Source organism: Balearica regulorum, chromosome 3 (assembly GCF_011004875.1).
Source record: "Balearica regulorum gibbericeps isolate bBalReg1 chromosome 3, bBalReg1.pri, whole genome shotgun sequence".
Taxonomy (NCBI): Eukaryota; Metazoa; Chordata; class Aves; order Gruiformes; family Gruidae; genus Balearica; species Balearica regulorum.
The window spans coordinates 118,154,800-118,174,725 of record NC_046186.1 but is presented as its reverse complement, the minus strand read 5'-3'; the positions used below and the strand labels follow the sequence as shown (position 1 = coordinate 118,174,725).

At 40.8% G+C, this 19,926-nt stretch overlaps 1 protein-coding gene across 1 annotated transcript in view; it reads left to right on the top strand.

The window, feature by feature from the left end:
- The window catches only part of MACROD2 (mono-ADP ribosylhydrolase 2), an 889,996-nt gene that overhangs the window by 830,557 nt on the left and 39,513 nt on the right, over positions 1-19,926 (top strand). The window contains exons 12-14 of the mRNA XM_075749758.1: positions 7,185-7,244; positions 10,509-10,580; positions 10,698-10,766. Coding sequence (XP_075605873.1) covers positions 7,185-7,244; positions 10,509-10,580; positions 10,698-10,766 — 201 coding nt within the window. The remainder of the gene's footprint in view (positions 1-7,184; positions 7,245-10,508; positions 10,581-10,697; positions 10,767-19,926) is intronic.

Below are 19,926 nucleotides of genomic sequence, written 5' to 3'. Positions count from 1 at the left end.
AGAAATTCCCTGGGAAGCGTGTGTATCAAACATGTCTGTAAAATGTTTCACCTTAATGCAGATTGGTTATATTTAAAGTGATGCTATTAACCCCTATCCTTTTTGGTTGATAGTTTCTTTTTTCATTTCTGTTTTGAAGGCCACCATCTGTCTTGACTGATTACAGCTCTCAGAATATCGGGTGATCACTTTCCACTTAGCCAGGGGAAAAACAGGACGTTATCTGTATTTTTATTTTGTATTTGCTGTCTGAGCAAACCCTTCTTAGAAGATTCTTTTCATTGCTGAAGTGGCTTCTACTGTTTCGTTAAATTGCCGTGCAGCGGCCACACAAGACAACTTTGGAAACGCATCTCATTTTGGCCTCTGCAGGTGATGTGCAGTCCTGTTGCTTTGACCATTTACCCATTTGGGTTTCTTTCAGCAGCCGACTGTACGTGTGTGCAAACCGGACTGGGCAAACAGTTGTAATTCCTGTTTTCACACTAGATGCTTCAGAGTAGATTTTCTTTCTCCTGAGATGAGCTAAGGTGCAAAATACTAAGTTACTAAAGTGACTAATGTAATGTTGTCAGAGAAGAATTATACAGAGTGACAAACCAGCGTACCTGCAGGGGACTCATCTGTCAAGGAATTCATTTCTCATTTCTAACCATGATGTGAATAACAGTAAACCATCGCATTTGTTCAGGTCCGGTATAGAAGACAAGGCTAGTCCCTCCATTCTGAAATATTAATGCAAAATAGTACATGTTTTGCTTCATGTTTTATGCAGTTTTTAACAAGTGTGATCTCCTGCATGGCTTCTCTGTCCGTTTCCTCACTTTATTACATTGCCACACTGTGTGATTTCATGACCTGTATGCAAAAAGTTGGTCTCATGTTTTATTTTGCCTGTGCCTTGGAAAAGAAGCTGTGCCACAGTTCTTAGCAGCATGCAGTTACTTAGTCTCTTAGGCATGCCAGGAAAGTATGAAGGAATAGTAAATTGGCATAGTAACGATAAAATTTGTGATTGTATTGTGCACCTTCAGGTATGGGATCCCTTTCTTTCTCCATCTCTTAGACAGGACTGCCCATAAGGGTAGGGGTCAGGGCTGCTCTTCAACTTGCATCAACTCACATGAGCAATTTCTGTCCGCTTTTGTATACTGTGATAATACTTGTGCAGCACAGTGTGTGTATTTTTTGCATTAAAATGCCAATTGTATCTTTGTCCTCTCTACGGGCTGCATATGACGTCTAGGGTACGATGTCCGTGTTCTGGTTATGTTGGAGAGCTCAAGCTTCCAGGAGATGTCTGCTTTCATTTGTTTTGAACAGTCACAATTGCAGATTGTCAGAAGTAGCGATGATGCATCTTTGGCAATGAAATTCTAGATGTCTCTTGCCAGGCACCTGTATTGCAAAATCTGAGTCACGCTGTATGTCAAACAGAAGAATTACACCCAGTGAAAAACCAACCTAGCACAACACTCCCAGCGATGTTACGTATGGAGCGGGCCGGGACAAATCTGGGTGCTCGTGTCATCTAAGCACCTAATTTGATGCTGTAGCTGTTGGCCCGCGCTTTGTCCCCTGGTTCTTGCCTAGCCAGGAAAGGTACAATGAAGCCGAGTTACGTGCCTTGTGGCCCACGGAGGAGTGAGGCGAGGGGAACAGTCCTGGTGACTGCAGGGGGCTTTAGATTAGCCTGCTATATTTCTCAGGACATTAAAGAGGTGAATACAATAGTGTTATTTTTAACCTCTGAGATAATCCCCACGAGCTACAGTTTTCTCATTCTTTTCCCACACTCCTCGACAATTCTTGACAAAATGCTGCCTGAAAATGAAAACCTGTTATTTATTACGCTGACAACTTCGCTAGGCTGGGTGCATTGACAGCAGCGTGTTCAGGTCTGCGTCTGCAGTGAGGTAAATTGTTGAAGCAGCACGGATGGAAGGAGTCTCATAACTCCATTAAACAATTACTGCAGATAACTCTTTACTAACCCTTCTTAAAATTTACCCCAAAGGGGTTATATACAAGTAGTGATTAAAACTGACCTAAATCATAATTTAATTAAAAGAAATTAAAATGCAAACTGAAAATGTTCAGTAACCTCAGGCCACCACCCTAATGATTCATTTTAATACGTTTGTAGCTCTGCAATAATGGCCTTTGTGTGTATGTGCTTTTTGTTTTATGTCTGATATCATTTTGCCACTGGAATAGCCTGAAAATGGTTGCAGGCTTCATGATCTTGAGTGTGTATATATGGATATACATGGGCTTTCTTCTCGCATATAAGGAGTTTCACTGAAGTCAGCATATCTACTCATGTGTGCAGAATGTAACAGCTGTAAGATCAAGGCCTATATTTTTAATTTTCTCATTAATTAGTTTCCCTGTTATCCTAGAAGGACCTCCACATCATTAGTATGATTACCATGGCAATATTTTTGTGCTGTAAAAAAGATAATTCAAAACTGGCATCTCTTATCTGCCAGATCTTGGTTTGCATTTTCATTTGTCATAGAAGCGTGGCCCAGCGACTCGCAGGCCAGACCACGGGAGAGACGCGCGGTCGCTGGCTGCCCGGAGAACTAGAGGATGCACCCAGACTTGCATGGCAAGTGCCACGCGGGGATATAACAGGGTCAAACCCGATGCTCGGGGATGTGATACGTACGCGTGTGTGAGAGTGACAAACAGGATGTGAGCCTGAGGCGTTGGCCCTCTGTCTCTTTTGTTTCTACTCCAAGGAGGAGGTCGTTTGAAGGAGCCTTACTGTCTTGATACCCTATGGATAATGTAGGTACAGTATGCTTTCTCAGTAGTGAAAACAATTTTATTATTAACAACATTTATGTTGGAGAGGTAGAGGTCGACTGGTTTGTACTGGTTGTGCGGAGTTTCTTCCTTTAACTAAAAATATGTTATCTGCGATTCTATTTTCTTCTGGAAAACGTGGGGTTTTGCACCAGGTTTTGCGATGTCTTTTTGCACCAGTTTTTGAGACACTGACTTTAGCCTCAGCTCTAAGAACGTCGCTGACTGCTTGTGAAGAAAGGTACTGCTGAAGAGAAGTAGGTGTATGAGCAAAGCTGGCACTTACTCAGCTCTGAAATGGGAAGAGCCAAGAGGCCAGCAGGCTATTAATATTTTTGACTTGCCATGTTTGTCACGAGAACGGTGAAAGATGTAAAAAGCCACGTGCCTCCAGGCTCTCGCAGAGAAAATGGGAAGAATAGTAAAACCTGCTCTGGTGCCGCTGCTGAGAGTTTGTCCTCTGGACTTTCACAGGGATCTTGTCCCAGCTCTCTCCCATCTGACTGCCGGCTTATTATTTATCATATCATCTGCTTCGTTTTGGGGCTGCTACTGCAGCTGGCATATCACTGTGCATGCTAAATACCTCTCCTTAACATAAAGTGGGCAGGCACTCACAGAGTATCCGGTTTTCTAGTTTAGTTAGAAGTGCCGCTTGCTTTGCCAGCTTGCTGAGTGTGCTGATTGATCGCTGTTTAGCCTGTTTTCTACCAAAAATAAATGAGAGTATATATCATTGGGGGGTGGGGGGTGGATTTTCTTGCTGATCCCAAAGAAAAAGGCCAAGAGGAGAGAGCAAGCGCCTATCAGACAGTAGTCAGCTTGGCAAAGGAAAGCAAAATATATGGCCAGAAGTAGGTATTTTAGTGTCTGATGTGCTTATTTTGTTTGTACGGTGCTACTGTAATTCTCAAACTCCTGTTTTTTCAACTGACTGCCACGCCGAGGAAGAGAAACAGATGTTCCCATCTGCCTTTTGATGTGGCTCAAAATCATTTACATTTGTTGGCCTAAAATGACACGACATGTCGTTCACCACTTTTTCTATCTCCTTTGGAGTGAGTGACAGATTGCTATTCAATTACTAGCATAATAGAAAAGGGGATATTGTGAGGACAGCTTTCACCTAAAGGAAATGCAATCGCCAGTTGCTGCAGTAGAGGAAAGAGAAGGATGGCAGATACTGTAGAAGCCATCTAGTGGAAAAGACATTTTTATTATTAATAATGTCATGGGGAAGGCTCAAGGGAAATGCACTGGGTCTGGCTTTTCTGCCTGGAGAAAAGGAGAGCCAGGGGTGAATAAAAATATGGTGAAAAACTGGCTTGATACTCTTGTAAAATATATTTCCAGCTCTTTGCCTTTCCATTTGCTCTGCACCCAACTCCAATGGAGAGCAAAAATTACGGAAAGACTCTTCATGAGGAGAAGACACTCGCTGAGAGGCTCATTAGAAGGGTTTTTACAACGGAAGAAGCTGTTTGTCAGACGTTTTGAGTCACTTCTCCGCCCTGTAGTTTGCTTTCTTATTGGCGTATTCGTACTCTTCTTCCTCCCTTTTCCCTGAGATGAAGAGATCCTGCAGAGCTTAACCCTTCCTTCTGCGAGCCACTTACTTGAGGATCACTTGTCCACTCTTAATTTTTTAGCGTTTCCTTTTCTCTAATTCTATCAAAGTCACTTGGCAGGCACGACACATACTTTCAATATGCTGATTGCGATTAATTTTCACGTCATGATCCAGTCAGTCTGTTGGACTGGGTCAGAGTACAAGAGGTGAAGCTTCTGCTTAAAGTCTTTTACGTTTTTCTTTCTAAGGGAACAGAACGAAGTGTTAGATGGGAAAAATGTTGAGAATTCAGTATATAGTGCTGTAATTATTGTTCTGTTATACCAGTTTTAAACAGTGAATCTCCAGTGAAATAATAGACTTCGGGTTGACAAAACGTACTAATGAATATGTGCTTTATCTGATCATCTGATGAACCAGATGACCATTTAAACTTTCTTTTGTAGTTTAAATTTGCTCTGAGTAAGTGGCTTTAACAAGAGATGGTAGTGCCTTGGTAATAAACATGAATGAATCCTTGAAATACCTGGGTTTAGCCAAATAACTCAGGATTATAGTCATATTTGTTACAATGGATGTAGAAAAAATATCGCCTGGAAATGTAGTTTTACGTTGTGAATGCAGTGAGGTAATTGCTGAGATGATTTTCACTGATATATCGGTAGTTACCATTTATGCCTGACCTGCTTTTTTCTGAATGTAAAGTCCTTCTGTGCAAAGCAAAACACGTTGCACTTGGCCATAATGAAATCCTTTATGCTCTGGCACCGCTTGTTTCACGGTGATGCAATATTCTCTTTGGATCTGACCTAGAGATTGGTAAAGATTTTTCAAGTGTCACTGCACTGTTGTGTTACAGGATTGCCATGAACGTACTGTTCCTTTCCACAGCTCCTGAGCTAGATGACTTTATCCCTTTGAAACACATCCTGGTGATGCAAAGGGTATTTTTTTTCTTTATTAATTGCTTGCTGCGAAGTCCCGAGCCCATGTTTTTAAAGAAAAGGGGGAGGAGGAGAGAAAAGTTTATCTTTTAGTACAGCTAACTTCCTATTTTGCATGCAGTTCTCCTATTGTTCCTGGACAGGCAAAATGCTGATTTCATTTGAAAAGAGCACTTTCTGATTTCAAGGGGAGGGGAGGGGAAAAAACCCAGCTGGTTTTATCAAGCCATTTTGGTCATCCATGTAATGCAGTTTTTTTACAGGTTAGAACTCACTAATGTACTAAGAAGTCACTATAGCTAGTCATCCATTAAGGCCGGTTAAAATCGGTACAAAGAGTTAGCAAGCAGGCAGGAGGCCCGAGTCCCCGCAGATGGCCATCAGCCGCTCCCTGCCCAACTCTCCCCTCTCAGGTGGGGTGTCAAAGTCCTGCTCCATCTCATCTCCTCCTGAGAGCAGCTCTCTGCAGGGTCAGCCTGGAAATGCTTCTCCGCTAGTCCCATCTGCTGGATGCCAGGATGTATTGCCTGCTGGAAAGAGGGAGAGCGTCATACCTCAGCATTTAAGTATTCACTGAATGCAGCATACCACCAGATGTACGTTGGCTTCTGAAAAATACACGCTTTCTCTGTTTTTCTTCCATCCACCTAATTGCATTTGGGCTACTGCTGTTCTCTTCAACAGATTCCATGTGTTAAGTAAAAGCAAGGTGGAGGCGCGAGGAACTTTAACCGTGTTGCTTTAGAGAAGCTGTAATCAGAAAAACGCAGGAGCCAGGAAAGATCACAGCAAAAAATATGTGTATCATTATCAAGCCATTTACAGGCCCGGGAATGAATTTCTTTTCTCCTAGTATATATGCTCAGCAGTCAGTTTTTCAAATGCCTCATTAAGGCTGGTACTCAGCTGTTCTCGCCATCTATCTCGCCACGCTGGAAAAGAGGGAGCGTAGCCATCGCATCTGATCCAGCATGCTGCACTGCAGCCGCTAGTATTATTAGGAAGCTAAAAGAGCCTTCCCCATCGTTGGAAATACAGACTTCCTGAGATATTTCTAATCGGGACAAGCAAAGCTTAAGAAAGCTTGATCTCGTGTCCATAGCCGTTCCCCGGGGTATTATTTTTCTCGGTGGCAATTCACTGTTTGGTACCTGCCTTCCAAAAGGGAGCTGGAGGGAAGAAAAGGGATAATGAATGCGACTGCAAAGTAGTGGAGAAAATCGAGAATGAATGTGAATGTAAAAAAGGGGAAAAATGCACTGAATCCTAGCTTGCATTCAAACCTCCTTTGGTTTATTTTGCTCTCTTCTTTGCTGTCGTTTGTGATGCATTTTTATACTTTATGCTAAGTGGCGTTGTGCCTTTCGCTTTAAAACGAAATTTGGGCAATTCCTTCTTTCCTATTCTTACCTTCCAAAGGCATTAAAGTAGGTTCTGCAAGTCAGAAACACAGCCACTTCAAGGATCTTGTGGAAATGTTACTGGAGGAAAATAATCCTCAAAGACAATCTTTATAAAATACGTAGACTAAGATCAAGCAATGATTTAATCTATTGCAAACAGTGTTTAGGGAAACATACCTTTATTGGTATACAGATATTTCCAGTGTGCCTATTGAGGTAAAATCTTTAATCTAACCACTCTTCCGCAGCCTGAGATGTGAAAATACGACTGTTTTAAATGTAACTGGTTATTTTTGCAGGTTTTTTCACTTTACCTTTCTATCTCTCCCCTTTTATCATGGCACCTTGCTGTAAATTAGCAGTTTGTGCTGAATTGGTTACAATTAATATTGCTGCTGCTGTTACCAATAAAAAGATATATCATAAATAATTTTTATGTGTTTTCCTTGATAGGTGGTAATGGCACAGAGAAGCAAAACACCGAAGAAACCGAGGCCCAGAGCAGAGAATCAGGTTTGTGTGAAGATCTTTAAAGGACTTTCTTGGGGTTTATCCACCTTGGTGAACAATAACGTTAGTCAATGCTATTGACAGAGAATGTTTGTACGTTTTCACCAGATTAGCTCAAGTCTTGAGCAATTCTCCCATTAGAGACCGACACTCAATTCATTATGAATGAATGTATTGCATTGCAGGAATGCAGACTTCCCTCTTTAGCTTACCAGCTCTACATTCTCCCTTTAAGGTGGGCTACCCCTAGCTAATCCTCTAACGAGAAAGAAATCATTTTCCCGCTGTCTACAACGGAGTAGCCCTCTGCATAGAGTAGAAATGGGGGAAACGGAAATTTGGAGAAGCAGGAAGCAGGCTTCCTTTGAAGAAAACTGCTTTTCTGAAGATTTTAAAGGGTATTTTCAAGTTTTAAGAAATTGTCTACACAAATCTCAGGGGTTATGAAGATTTAAATCCATACAGAAAGACATTGCATATACTGCAAACGAATGTTAGAGTTCATGAGTAGTGGGTTTTGCAGATGGCATGCTTATAAATTATAGTGAGTTCAATATTTTAAAATACAATGTCACTCTGTGTTCGCAATAGATTTTCTATTTTTTTTTCTGCTTATGGTTGTATTTTTCATCCTACTCAACTCTGTTGAGTGCAAAAGACAACTAGAATTAATCAGTTAGCAAAAGAGCTGGCGTGACAATCAACGTATCTGTAAATTCCCTTATTTCTTAAGGATTTCTTTTAGTGTAGTATTACACGTAACACAATACTCTTCTTGTTTGTTGGGTTTTTCCCTCATTGTAGTGCAGGATGTTGCCTACAGGTATTTAATCCAGAGAGCACAAAATAGTTTTCTTTACAACTTCTTTTTTTTTTTTGTAATCAGAATCGAAGATTGTTTTCAATATGTGGAAGATTGAGCTGAGGAAGGCCAGCAAGTAAATGCAGGGAAAAAAAAATTAAAAAATTAGAAGGCCTAGATTCTTGACTTATCTTGTTTGCTTACTGTATAGTGGCTGTTTCCAGATGAGGAATTAATTTGATGAGGGTCCTTCTTTCTATCCTATGCATTGGGCACTATGTTTTTGGGAGTGCAGCATTTCTCTCTGCACTCCAAAGGTCAGTCTTCTACAACTAGGTGTTAACAGCTGATGCTGTCTGCAAGCGCTTGAAGTCCTTCTATGTTTCACGTCCTCTTTATCACCTCTTCGTTATGTCCTCGGGCAGCACATAAAGCAGTGGGAGGTGAAGCTATGGGCACACAGTATTACCGAATAAAAAAGATTCCCATGGACCTCAGCAAACTTTGGACCAGGGCCCTTTATCCTCCCCAAGATAAGCACGCAGTGGTATTTTGTAAGTGCTGGAGGACAACCACGTTTCCTTTCCTGGGTTTTTCACTTTTACACTAGTCGTATTTTAAACAGGCAAAGGGACCGGGGAGGAATGAGTTGCTCTAAATCTAGACTCTGTTCTGAATCTCTGACTAGGCAGGGGGATGTCTTTGCCTCAGCAATACTGAGCTTTTAACTGTACCAAGTACTGCTTGGCTGCTAGCTCACCTAAGAGCTAGTACTGCTAGGAGGTCCTACCTCAGCTGCAGAGGTTCCTGTTAAACCTGGTTTATACTACTGTCTACAGATGCCAAATACAGCCCATATAGCCCGTAGCTTGTCAGCTATGTTTGCTCTGATGGGGTGCGTATTTCCCTGGTATTTTGATTCACAAAACAGTTTAATTGAATGAGATAAATTTCATTTTTCCCAAGAGAATTAAGGAACGTGTACGTCTCTAAATTTTTACTTTGCCGCTGGAGGTGTCTTAAATGCATTGTGTTTTTCCCAAAACCATCGTTATGACTTGTTACGTTACAAGCTGTCAGAGCTGGTTTATCAGAGCCATGATGTACATTCTTTAGCTATCTCGTATTGGTAGTCATGTTTTGTTATTCTCATGAAGAGCGTCAAAGAAAAGATCCAGACACCTAAGGTCCCAGATCCAAAAAATGCCATATTTCAGGAACACGTTTTAGGTACGTGCCTAAAGATAGCGTTATGCCTACGCATAGTCCATGAATCACCTCCTCGGCCACAGGCACACGGTGTTACAGGAAGAAATTATTTGGCTTAACATTTATCCCTACAGGTTCACATAGTGACAAGAATAGAAAGGTGTACAATTACCTTGAGTTAGTTACATTCAGCTAATGAGTTGCTGCTGCTTTCCACTCTACTCGTTGTGGAGACAAAACATCATCAGGAACTTTTAGATTGCTGCTTCTGTGCCCTTTCTTGGCAGTAGGAAATGACCTGATTTTCTAAGATACGCGGTTGTATGCCTAAAATATTTCTAATCACTATGAATGATGGCTGTAAGGAGCAATCTCATCAAATGTTAAAGTTCATATTTGTATTTTTTTAAACCAAAAGGCATAACCTTCCTCTGAGACAAATCATATACTTGAATATTGTGAAAGAAAATGTAGGATAAAAAATAGACACTGTATTCTTACCCAGTCCGTTACATTAAGAGTTATATATTCTTATGATGCAGTAGTGAAAAAGCCAGTTATAGTGTACAAAGACTGGCCTAGAAATTTTTCAGCTATTATTGTGTGGGTTTTTTAAAGTCCTGCCTCCAGCCTATCATCAGTGAACTTCACAGTTAACATGTGGAAAAACAAGATGGCAGGTGGTTCAGAGCTCTTGTTTCAAGCTAGTTAAAAATACTTGACGACTATATTAGGGGAAAAAAAATTGTCAGAATCATCAGAGGCAAGTCTTTTGAAAGAAATTAAAGGCTAGAAGTGAAAACAAAGGCTTATAAATGTTTTAGAACTATAAAAATTGCCAAGAAAAAGCAATAATGCAAATTAAAAAAATCTGTTAAATTCAGGTACTAGTTTTATCTATAAACTACAATAGTTTTACCTGCATGCTCTACCATTAAAAAAAACTCCAAGCCGCAGATTTTCAGGGACTTATTAAATTTCAGGCAAGATTTGTGAAAGCTTCCATTTTCAGGAAACCATTTGCATGTAATCATTTTGATTCCAATGGGATTGCTTCATGGACGTGATTAAAGTTAAGAATGGCTTAATTGTTTTTTTCTCAAAATACATGGATTAAATGAAAAAAGGAACCTCAAAGCAAATAGCAACACCAGCCTACCCATGAAACTGATAGCTGTTCCTCTCTCTGTATTATGAGAAATTGAAATATAGACTTCATCTGGCAGTACTGTAATGTAAGTTTACTCCTGGCTTAGGGAAGACAATCAGACTAATAATGCCCAGTGAATGCAATGTGAATGGATGGAAGCCCAGAAAATCAAATTCAGGTCTAGTATCCTGCCTCAACAAGGTGTAACACTTTTTTTTTTTTCGCCCCCAATAAAGTGCTTCATCAGTTTCCTATCTAATGAATAACTTCTCTTTCATTTCCTTGGTTCCTATAGATGAGACGAAACCTTCAGCTGTAGCCAGTCTATCATCATCGGAAGAAACAGAGCTGAGTGAGGATAAAGGTACAGATTGTAAATTGTGTTTCGAAATATCCAGTCCCGAGAGGACATTTCATAAAGCCTTATTTTCCTTTGTCTGGAAATTGCCAAAATCACAGTTAAACAATACAGAAACAGGTAAATGTTTGGATTTTCGTTTACAAAAGTCTTTGTAATGAAGTACTTGGCACCAGCTGTTCTGCTGGTAGGGGAGATGCCAGGAGTTCCTAAGTCCCCTTGTTCTAAGAGGTAATACTAAAATATCATGCATGACATATCAGAAATAAGCCCAAAGCTTGGACTCACTGGGGCAACTCACAGGTGTAAAGTTAAGCGTGCACATCTATCTCAGCAATATTAGCTCCCTATTCGGTGCTCTCCTGATGGGGAAAAAGAAAAACACAATAGCTATAAACACATCAAGAGGAGACAAGAGGAGATGAAGTCATAATTGAGAGGGAGAAAGTAATGTTTATCTTGTGCAGACTGTGCTGGGCACTCAGATCATTTAGTTTGTGATAAATATTTAAAAGTGTCACGGGGCCAAATGACAGGGAGGTTAGGAAACAAAAAGAAGAGATGATCTAATTTAAATGTTTCAAGCTGGGATTTTTCCTGTGGAGTTGTTGGTTTACGGACAGGAACCAGTGCACAGACGTAGTGGTTTTGATACTCTTATGATATCACACCATTAATTGCCTGTGCTGGTCTATGGGTTTTGGCATTTTCTGTGGGGGTACGTCAGGAAAAAGCCTGGATGATTTATAAAATGTTCGCTACTGGTAATTCAAAACAGGAGTTATGCTATCTATAATAAATACAGTCCATCAGAACAGCCTTCAAGAAAGACTAATAGAAAATTTTAATGCATTTCACTGAGATAACATAATTATTAACATCCATTAACTTATTTATTTTAAAAGATTTAATGTTTAATTCAGCATCACTGCTTGACTCGCTTCTCATTTTTCTAGATAAGTGTGACGGGGTGTGAGATCTTGCCCTTTTGTTCCAAAGACACATGCTAGAGAGCCCGCATACTTACCTGATTATGAGTTCAAAGCCTTGTGCGGGTTGATTTAAGTGCTCTCTTAACTGATTGATTGATCCTGCAGGGAGAGAAAAAAGCCACAAACCCGTGCTGGAGCACTGGCTTTTGCTTTTGATATCTTCACAGATTAAAGTTGTGGCAAGGCTAGTGGAAGACAGAAATAGTGATAGATTCGGCCCCAGCATAATTGGTGATTGCCTGTCATTCAGTTCTCCTTTTTTGCTGACATTTGGCCTGTTTGTGTATCCTGTATCTATAAGATCCCCCATCAGGTGTGGGTTTTATGGATTGTAATGTGAGGGTCACAGTGAGGCTTTGGGTTTGGATTTTTTTTTTTTTTTTTTTGCTATCTGCAGTCTTACTGAAGATCCCAACATTTTGGTTTTGCTTTGAGTGCTTTTTTTCTGACTATGAAGCCAGTGTCTTCTGATAATGCTTTTCAGTGACCATCTCAATGGGTAACTACTCCATTTTTTTGACCCATTGTATTATTTGTCTCTTCTCAGGAAAGTAGCCATCTTGGTGGTATAGGTCTCACTTTTCCTATAATACTCCAAGAATATAGTGTTTTCCCCTCTTCTTTTGGGAGGTTGACAGAAGAAATAGTGTCCTGAGAAATCCAAAGGGCAGTTTCTCTTTGATGTTCTACCTCTCCTCAAAAGATGGAAAGCATCTGATAGGGAAAAAGGAGCGAGACAGACTCTCCTCCTTATATTTTGTCTGTAAAGTCATACAAGTAGAGAAAAGGAATAGTGGGGAAAAGAACATGTTTGGGGATTTGCTTGCTAGTTTTTTAAATGTGACCAAGAATTTTGAATGATAAGGCCACCGCATCCATTAGGCCATGGTTTTAAATCTTTATTTCTATTAGTAGATTTTCAGTTTTTCATATTTTTGAGTTGTTTTAAAATGAATACTAGTGTTACAAAAAACTTGCCACCACTTGGAAATGGCACTTTTACAAAATCCTGGCATTTCTGAAAACACCTGCTCCTCCCAAAATAATTTTCAGCCTTCAAATTGTTTGCCCACGAAGTTAACACAGCTAAAACCTGCCAGGTTCTGAAACATACTCTTTTCTGTAGTTTATCTTCAGCTAAATGAACTGGATGTAAAGCATTTAAAGAAATTATGTGTTCCCAGTCCTTCCACCTAATTACGGTGAAGGGAGATTTGTAGCAAATAAGTCTAGGCTACATGTTCTCAAAATGCATGGTTTAAACCACTCGGAATAGGAGGTTTCCAAGCCTACTATGGAAGTACAGAAGTCTTTGAAATGTCAGTTCTGGTGAGTGCACCAAAACAAGTATTTTGACTCCAGTTAGAGTTGACTAGTAGTTTTTCTGCTTATTTTTTTCTCATATTTCTGGATTAGAATATAGCAAGCACATTGAAATAGTTAGTTATTGCTCTAAAACGTGGTGATATTCAAAACGGAGCACTTGCATCTCTGCTACCATGAAGTTCTAGTATTTTTGTCTTACCTGAGTCATCTTTATCAGGTTTTTTTAAAGGAAAAGGGGAAGGATGGGTACTTGAAAGGGGGTGTTTTGTGATAAGTGTGTGGAACAGTGCAGGAATCATGTTTTTGAGGGGCTCCAAGTAAAATGAAAACCTGCTGCGATATCAGAAGTCTCATAATAATGTGAAAGTATATCTCTTCTGTTATTCACAATAGAAGAGACGCTGTCCAGAAAAAAAGTCCACATGGGCCTAGTTTTCACGTGGCCTTTGAGCAGTCTGAATTTGAGTGCTCTGTCTGTCCTCAGCGAAGGGAAAATAAAAAAAAAGAAAACAAAACAAAACCCAGTGGAACAGTCATATTCCAAGAATATCAAGATATTTGATGTTATGCTGTGGAGGTATCCTCTTATTCCAGTCTGTGCCAAGTTTCTATTTCCACTGTCTGGAAATACCACAAAGAAATGTTGCAATTTTACCCTTGAAAACTTGCATGCATAACTATTAGCTCTTGGGGGGAGAGCTGACATCTCTCTAGGCAGCACCTTCGTTGCGCTTCATTACTGTGCATATGGAAGTAGATCCTTTATACGCAGCGTATTTCAAGTTAGAGATGCTTCTCTTTATGAAGTGTAAGGGCAGAACAAAGTGATTAAAGTCATTAATGTTTATGCAGCAGATAAAACACGTATCAGACAGGCTGCATTCAGTCTAGTGTGCCTGTCCATACAAGATTGAGCTGGGACGACAAACTCATTTTAAAATGACCATACTGTATATAGCTGTGGATTGGGTTGAACCTTTGATTATTTTTTTTTAAAGAAGAGTATGTGTGTGCGTGTGTGAGAGTGTTCTGCATCTTCATCTCAGTAACCTGTCCTACCAATTACTATTTAACCTGATTTAATGATAGGGCTTTCTGGTAGAAAAATGAAAAAAGGAACTGGATTGAGTACAGGTGAAGAATGAACTCCCCGTTATGCAATCATGGCAAAGTTTCTGTGCACAATACGCTGATTTTAATTCATTAGCACTTAATAAGAACTGAATTTTCATTTGAAGGTCAACTAAATTAAATAACATGCTAATTAATTTTAAAAATAAAGTAGCAATTAATTATTTCCAGGTGTTCACCAAAATCTGTGCTCCTGTGGGAGTGCGATTTAAAGCAAGTCACTATTTTTCTACCTTCTCTGAACTGGAGGCAGACTCAGTCAGCTGGAGGGCTTATGTTGTCAGAAACAGAATTAGGTATATGCCTTGGCTAGGGGTTAGCCCTAAAAACTCACTTTGTGCAACCCAGAAGCCTGTAAGTATCCTGCCTGTAAAACATAATGGATATAAAATTCGTGTTTGGCCAGCTGTAGTTCTCGCCATGGAAAAAATCTCGATATCCTAAAGACGTAAGTGATTGAGAAGGGATAAACTGAAAGATAGAACATTTCAAATGCAGGGGAGCTGTGCAAATCGACGCAAATTAGACATTGATAAGTGGGTGAAAAAGATTGACTGAAAGGCCAATATGTTCAAAAAGAGGTGTTTAAAATCAGCTCTTAAGTATATATTAAGACATCTAAATGAATGACCTGATTTTCAGGAGTGCTGAGTGCTCAGCAGCTACCAATGAAATGGTTTTACTTCACCCTTGGGCTATGATTAGACCCGGAAAATTTCAGCCTGAAAATTTTCAATTATAGGTAACTGAAAAAGAACCTTTTTAATGGAAGAGTTTCAACACCCCCAACGGTAGCTGTGGCTCTGCATGCCAGCTGCAGTGATAACATTTTTCTCTCCCTTGGTTAGAAGGATTTCTATGAAAGCAAATTGGCTAACACAAGCTAAATGTTGTGGTTTGGGGTTTTTTTTAAACCAGGTACGTAAACATCACCATCCAACCAAGTGCTTATTCTCCTAACACCCTCCATAATGGTCACTTTGAGCTGTACATAATGCAGGTTATTCACTTTTCCTTTTAATCTGACTTATCTGTAGCGTTGCACATCCAGGCGGGGTCCAGCCCATAAATTACTCGAGGTATTTCTGCTCTACCCTTTGCCAGTACAGGCAGACGCAACAGCTAACGCTAATCTACTTAACTGGTTTATTTAGATCCTACTTACTTTTAAATATTAGCTGACCTGGTGCCATCCAGCTGCGCTCCCATCAGTCCGATGCGAGCGCCTACTCCTTCCGTCTCCCCCCCTCAAACCTTAACCTTCAGCTGTGCGGCATCTTCTCCCAGGAAGGGTTTTAACCGCGGCGGCCAGGTTTTTCTCATCTTTTTTGCTTTCCCAGAGCCCTGTACAACAGGTCCTGCCCCTTATGGCAGCAGCAGGATGCCCGCTGTTATCGTACCAGCTGCGCCTGAAGTTTCTCTTGTGGACAGAAGGTGAGGTTAGAGGAGATGCCCTTCTGTCTGCTCAAAGCACAAGTGGGTGGGAGAATTACCCTGTGGACCCCACCTGCTGAGATGAACTACCTGCTCTATTACCCGAACACTTGCAGAAATATCTCTACAGGTTGTTGCACCTAAAAAGGTCTGTTTTACCAAGCCGTATAAACTTGGGCTCCAATAAATCTAATCTGTCATAAAGATAGATTAAAATGAAATCTTGGTGGATATAAAAATAACATTTTAAAGTCAAAGCTCAAGAATATCTCCCTAACTTCTCATAAATCACCATTTTATAGTACTTCATTTTAACACATTTTCCTCGGTTTATGAGGCAAAAGAATACCCTAATCATGTGGCAGCCTCCGTGCACACCATTACCTGTAATTTTAGACGCCTGCTTGATTTCTTTCACTCTGGAAATATTCCAGTCATTTTTCACAGTATCATGCTTAAAAAATAAAATGCACTGAACCTGTTTCTTTCATAATGACCAGCTTTTTCCCTCTTTAATCTTCTTACAGCTCCCTAAAACATGGTGATTTATCTATGCTGTGTGCAGGACCCAGGTGTGTTGCACATTAGAAATGACTCAGTAAATAAGCCATACAGAGAGTAGCTGGGGAAGTGAATTTTAAAAGATCATTAAAACCACTTAACATTCAGATCTTACCATTTCTCCTCTTCCTTAGCATTTGCAAAATTTTGTGTGAGCAGCGTTGCTTCACACAGTCAAAAAAAAAAAAATGAATGGCATGGAAAAGCATGGGGGTTTATGCAGTATTTAGACAAAATAGTGTCTGATTATTGGCAGGAAGGGTAGGATTGATAGTTTATTGCAAGCCACATGGTTTTCTTGGAGTTGAATTCAACATACAGTTGATATATTGCAACAGTGAATGTACTTGGGGAGTCTCCTGATGGGCTTGCTTAAAGTCCAGATATTTTCTTCATGGGTTGTTAAAGGTTGGGGTCGATTCCCAGGTGCGGTTGACCACGCAGACCCACAAGACTGTTGTTTCGATATAATGGAGGGGTGCAGAGCCAAGCGCTCCTGACATGGACACCGTCGCTGCAGCCACCAAGTAAGAGCAGGTTTGAAGGAGCTAAGGGATGCTTAGACTTCAGTGAGCACTTCAGTGCTTGATGTGCACTAGATATAAGTGGCCTATCTTTGGTTCATTTATGTCATTAAATGTCATGTTTGGTTCATTCATGCGTGATCAGTGATGACATTAGGAACTGTGCTCCAGCGTAGGATCAAAAACACTGATTATTTTCAGGCCTTCCTGGAGCATTGTTAACCCTTACAGTCCCAATTTGTGGTTACCCAAGGTAAATAGTGCCCAGCATGTGTTATCAAAAAGCTAAGCATACTGTGCTGCGAAATAATATCCTGACTTGGATTCTCCGATATGACTTTAACGGATAAGTAGCTGTGTTAGGAGAAGACTAACATGGCTTTATGCCATGTAAAAAATCAGAGTTAGTTCCCTACCCAATTAGAGATGAATGAAGGCTTTGGGGGTGGCCACAGCTTTTATAGGCCCTGGAATCATTTAGGACTATGAAACTGGCTTATGCCCAGTTACGTAAGGCTCTAAAGGGCTAGGCGAGCACAGAGCACCAACTGAGCCCAAGAAATACCGCTACCGTACTGAAAACTTGCACGCAGAACGTAGTATATCATCAGCATTTGTGGGATTCCCACCACTACTTGCCAGCTGAAATGGAGGTGGCACTCTTGCCTCATATCCAGTTTGTGAAGAGCTTTTGTTGACCGGCGTATTTCGTCTTACATTTTTGCTCTTGCTTGGCTCAGATTTTCTTCATAAATCTGGGTTTATTCCTTTGATTTATTTTATTCTTGTTAATCCTGAGAGTAAATCTAAGTTTTTGAATATTTATTCTAATATTTGCATTTGAAAAGAAGAAATCTTTGACATGGTCTTGACCTTAAAGATTTTGAAACTCAGAATCTGCATACTAATGCCAAGTCTGATTTCTACCGCTGAAATAAGAGCAATGCACTCTTACAGCGAGGCAGTAACTCCTGTCCATGTTCTGCTCTTTTCAGAAACACGCTTGATAAAAAATACCTTGTGCAAAATTATCATTGTATATGGCCGGGGATAGTTTGGAATTCTGTGCAATGAAGTTGCTTTCTTGATCCCTGGAACAATTAGAAAACTGTTTACCATCAAAATGGAAGATTAACACAAAGCTACAAACCGGTGAGAATAAGCTGTGGGGAGCCAGCTATGGGAATGCGTGAAGACGTGCCAAATAGCATGGGTGGTCTCTAGCTGTGGTGCCGAGCGCTGGCGCTCAGCGCAGCTGCGGGGTCAGACTGCCAGCTGTGCCAAAGGTGGGGGTAGCGACCGCTCCCCGCACTGTGTGATAGCTGTAGTTTGCCGCAAGCTCCGCGACGCTCCGCGACAAGCAGCAGCAGCAGCGGGGCACGTGCATCAGCCAAACACGAGGCTCCTTAAACTCCATTTGTCGTTACTGACTGAGGCGCGTAATTGTTCTTCTGATGCTGGGGACTGATTTTTGCATGAAATTGGAGTCATTCCTCACTGTGGGAGAAAAGATGGCACCTGTGAACTGAGGTTAAAGGCACAGGTCTGGGTGTACTGTGCGATAGGTGTAGGATAAGATGGCTCTAAGGGTCTGATGGGACAGAGCCACGGGCAGCTCTCCCATCCGTAGCAGGTAATATCGCACTTTGTCATCACTTTTGGCTGTTTGAAGGGCTGTGTTTGGGCCCTGGCTGCACGCTGCTTAGGGCAGAGGACTTCTGATTCCAGCTTTGTCAGTGCAGTTCCTTTTACAAGCATTCAACTAAATCGTACAGAAAAAGTTGATGTTAATTTAGGGTATGGGGCTCCAGGCGGTGCAAATCTTGGCTTGTCTGATATTCTGAAAGCTTTGTCAAAAACTTCAGCAAAGCCAGAATTTCACTCAATGGGTTTAAAGTTTGCTTGAAAAATTCCCTACAGATTTTTAGTGCCATTCCCATTTATACCAACAGGTCCTTCAACTTGCTTTTTGATTACACTTGAAATTTGATGAAATTCTAATTTATTTTTGCTCTGATTTGGGCTGATAGGGTAATCCCTAGTAACTCATAGCACAATGTGGCATCCTAGTAGGAAAAGGCCAGCGCAGTGGTCCAGCTGATAGTAGTGAGTAGTGTTTTAAGCCCACAGTAGGGTGAAAAAAAGTGCAGCAAGGGCAAATTTTAGCAAATTGTTCATCAGTGAGATATTCTGCTTTCAAACTTGGATTTAAAAACTTATTGTCATGCCACAAAAGAAGTAGGAAGCTGTGCAGGTAATTAAATATTTGCCTTGGGGGATTATTTGCGGTTAATTAAAGCCACACACTTTCAGTGCATACCTTTTCTGCAGATTATTAAATTTGGATCAGATGTTAACAACCCAGCTTTCTCACTTATCCATCAGAGATTATTCTTGGCAAGTTTCAGGAACAGAGTTTTACAGGGGCATCCTTTGGTATATTGTCAGATTTACACTGCTATATTGTAGAAGGGGGGGACCATCCAGAAGTGGAGCCGTAACAACACTGTCACAGCGTAATTTATTACCAGGCACCATAGATCTTTCAGCACTGTTACTTAAGTTTTCCATCTACCAGCATTTTAGAAAGTGTTCCACTCTGTAACACAAATACTGATTACCTGTTACCATTGTTATGACCTCAAGTGTACTCACCCCTGTGGTTTGCAGAAATGTCCAGTTAGATCAGCGGTGTTTTTTAACAAGGCTCAAGGAGAGCTTTTTATCCAGTGAAAGCTGTGTGTTATGCAGATGAGCAGAGCTAAAACGGGTGGCTGCGTTGCTGTGATTTCCCGACTCTGGTGGAACGATGCATTTCTCCATCACCACACAAAAACTAAGGAGTGACTGTTGTCAGAAAATGTCATTTGACACAACAAAATAATGCCCCATGTTTACGACGACTGCAGATAGCATAGCGATTGGACCTAGCTTGTCTAACGTAAGCCTCACCGTGCTGGTGGTTCAGGGTATGGCTTGGGGCAGTTCGTTTTGATGGTCTGCCACACCAATGACCTTGGGAGTCCTGTCATCAAGAGAAATGAGGCTGGGATTTGCGCTGGGATTTACAGGACTTAATGTTTGTCAAGCTTGTGGAAATCCAACCACAAAAAGTGTTGTTCTAAATAAATAAGACATCACTTTATTTATCAAGTAGGTGGTTCGTGCTGTTTCTCATAGCTTTGTGCCCCTCCGTTC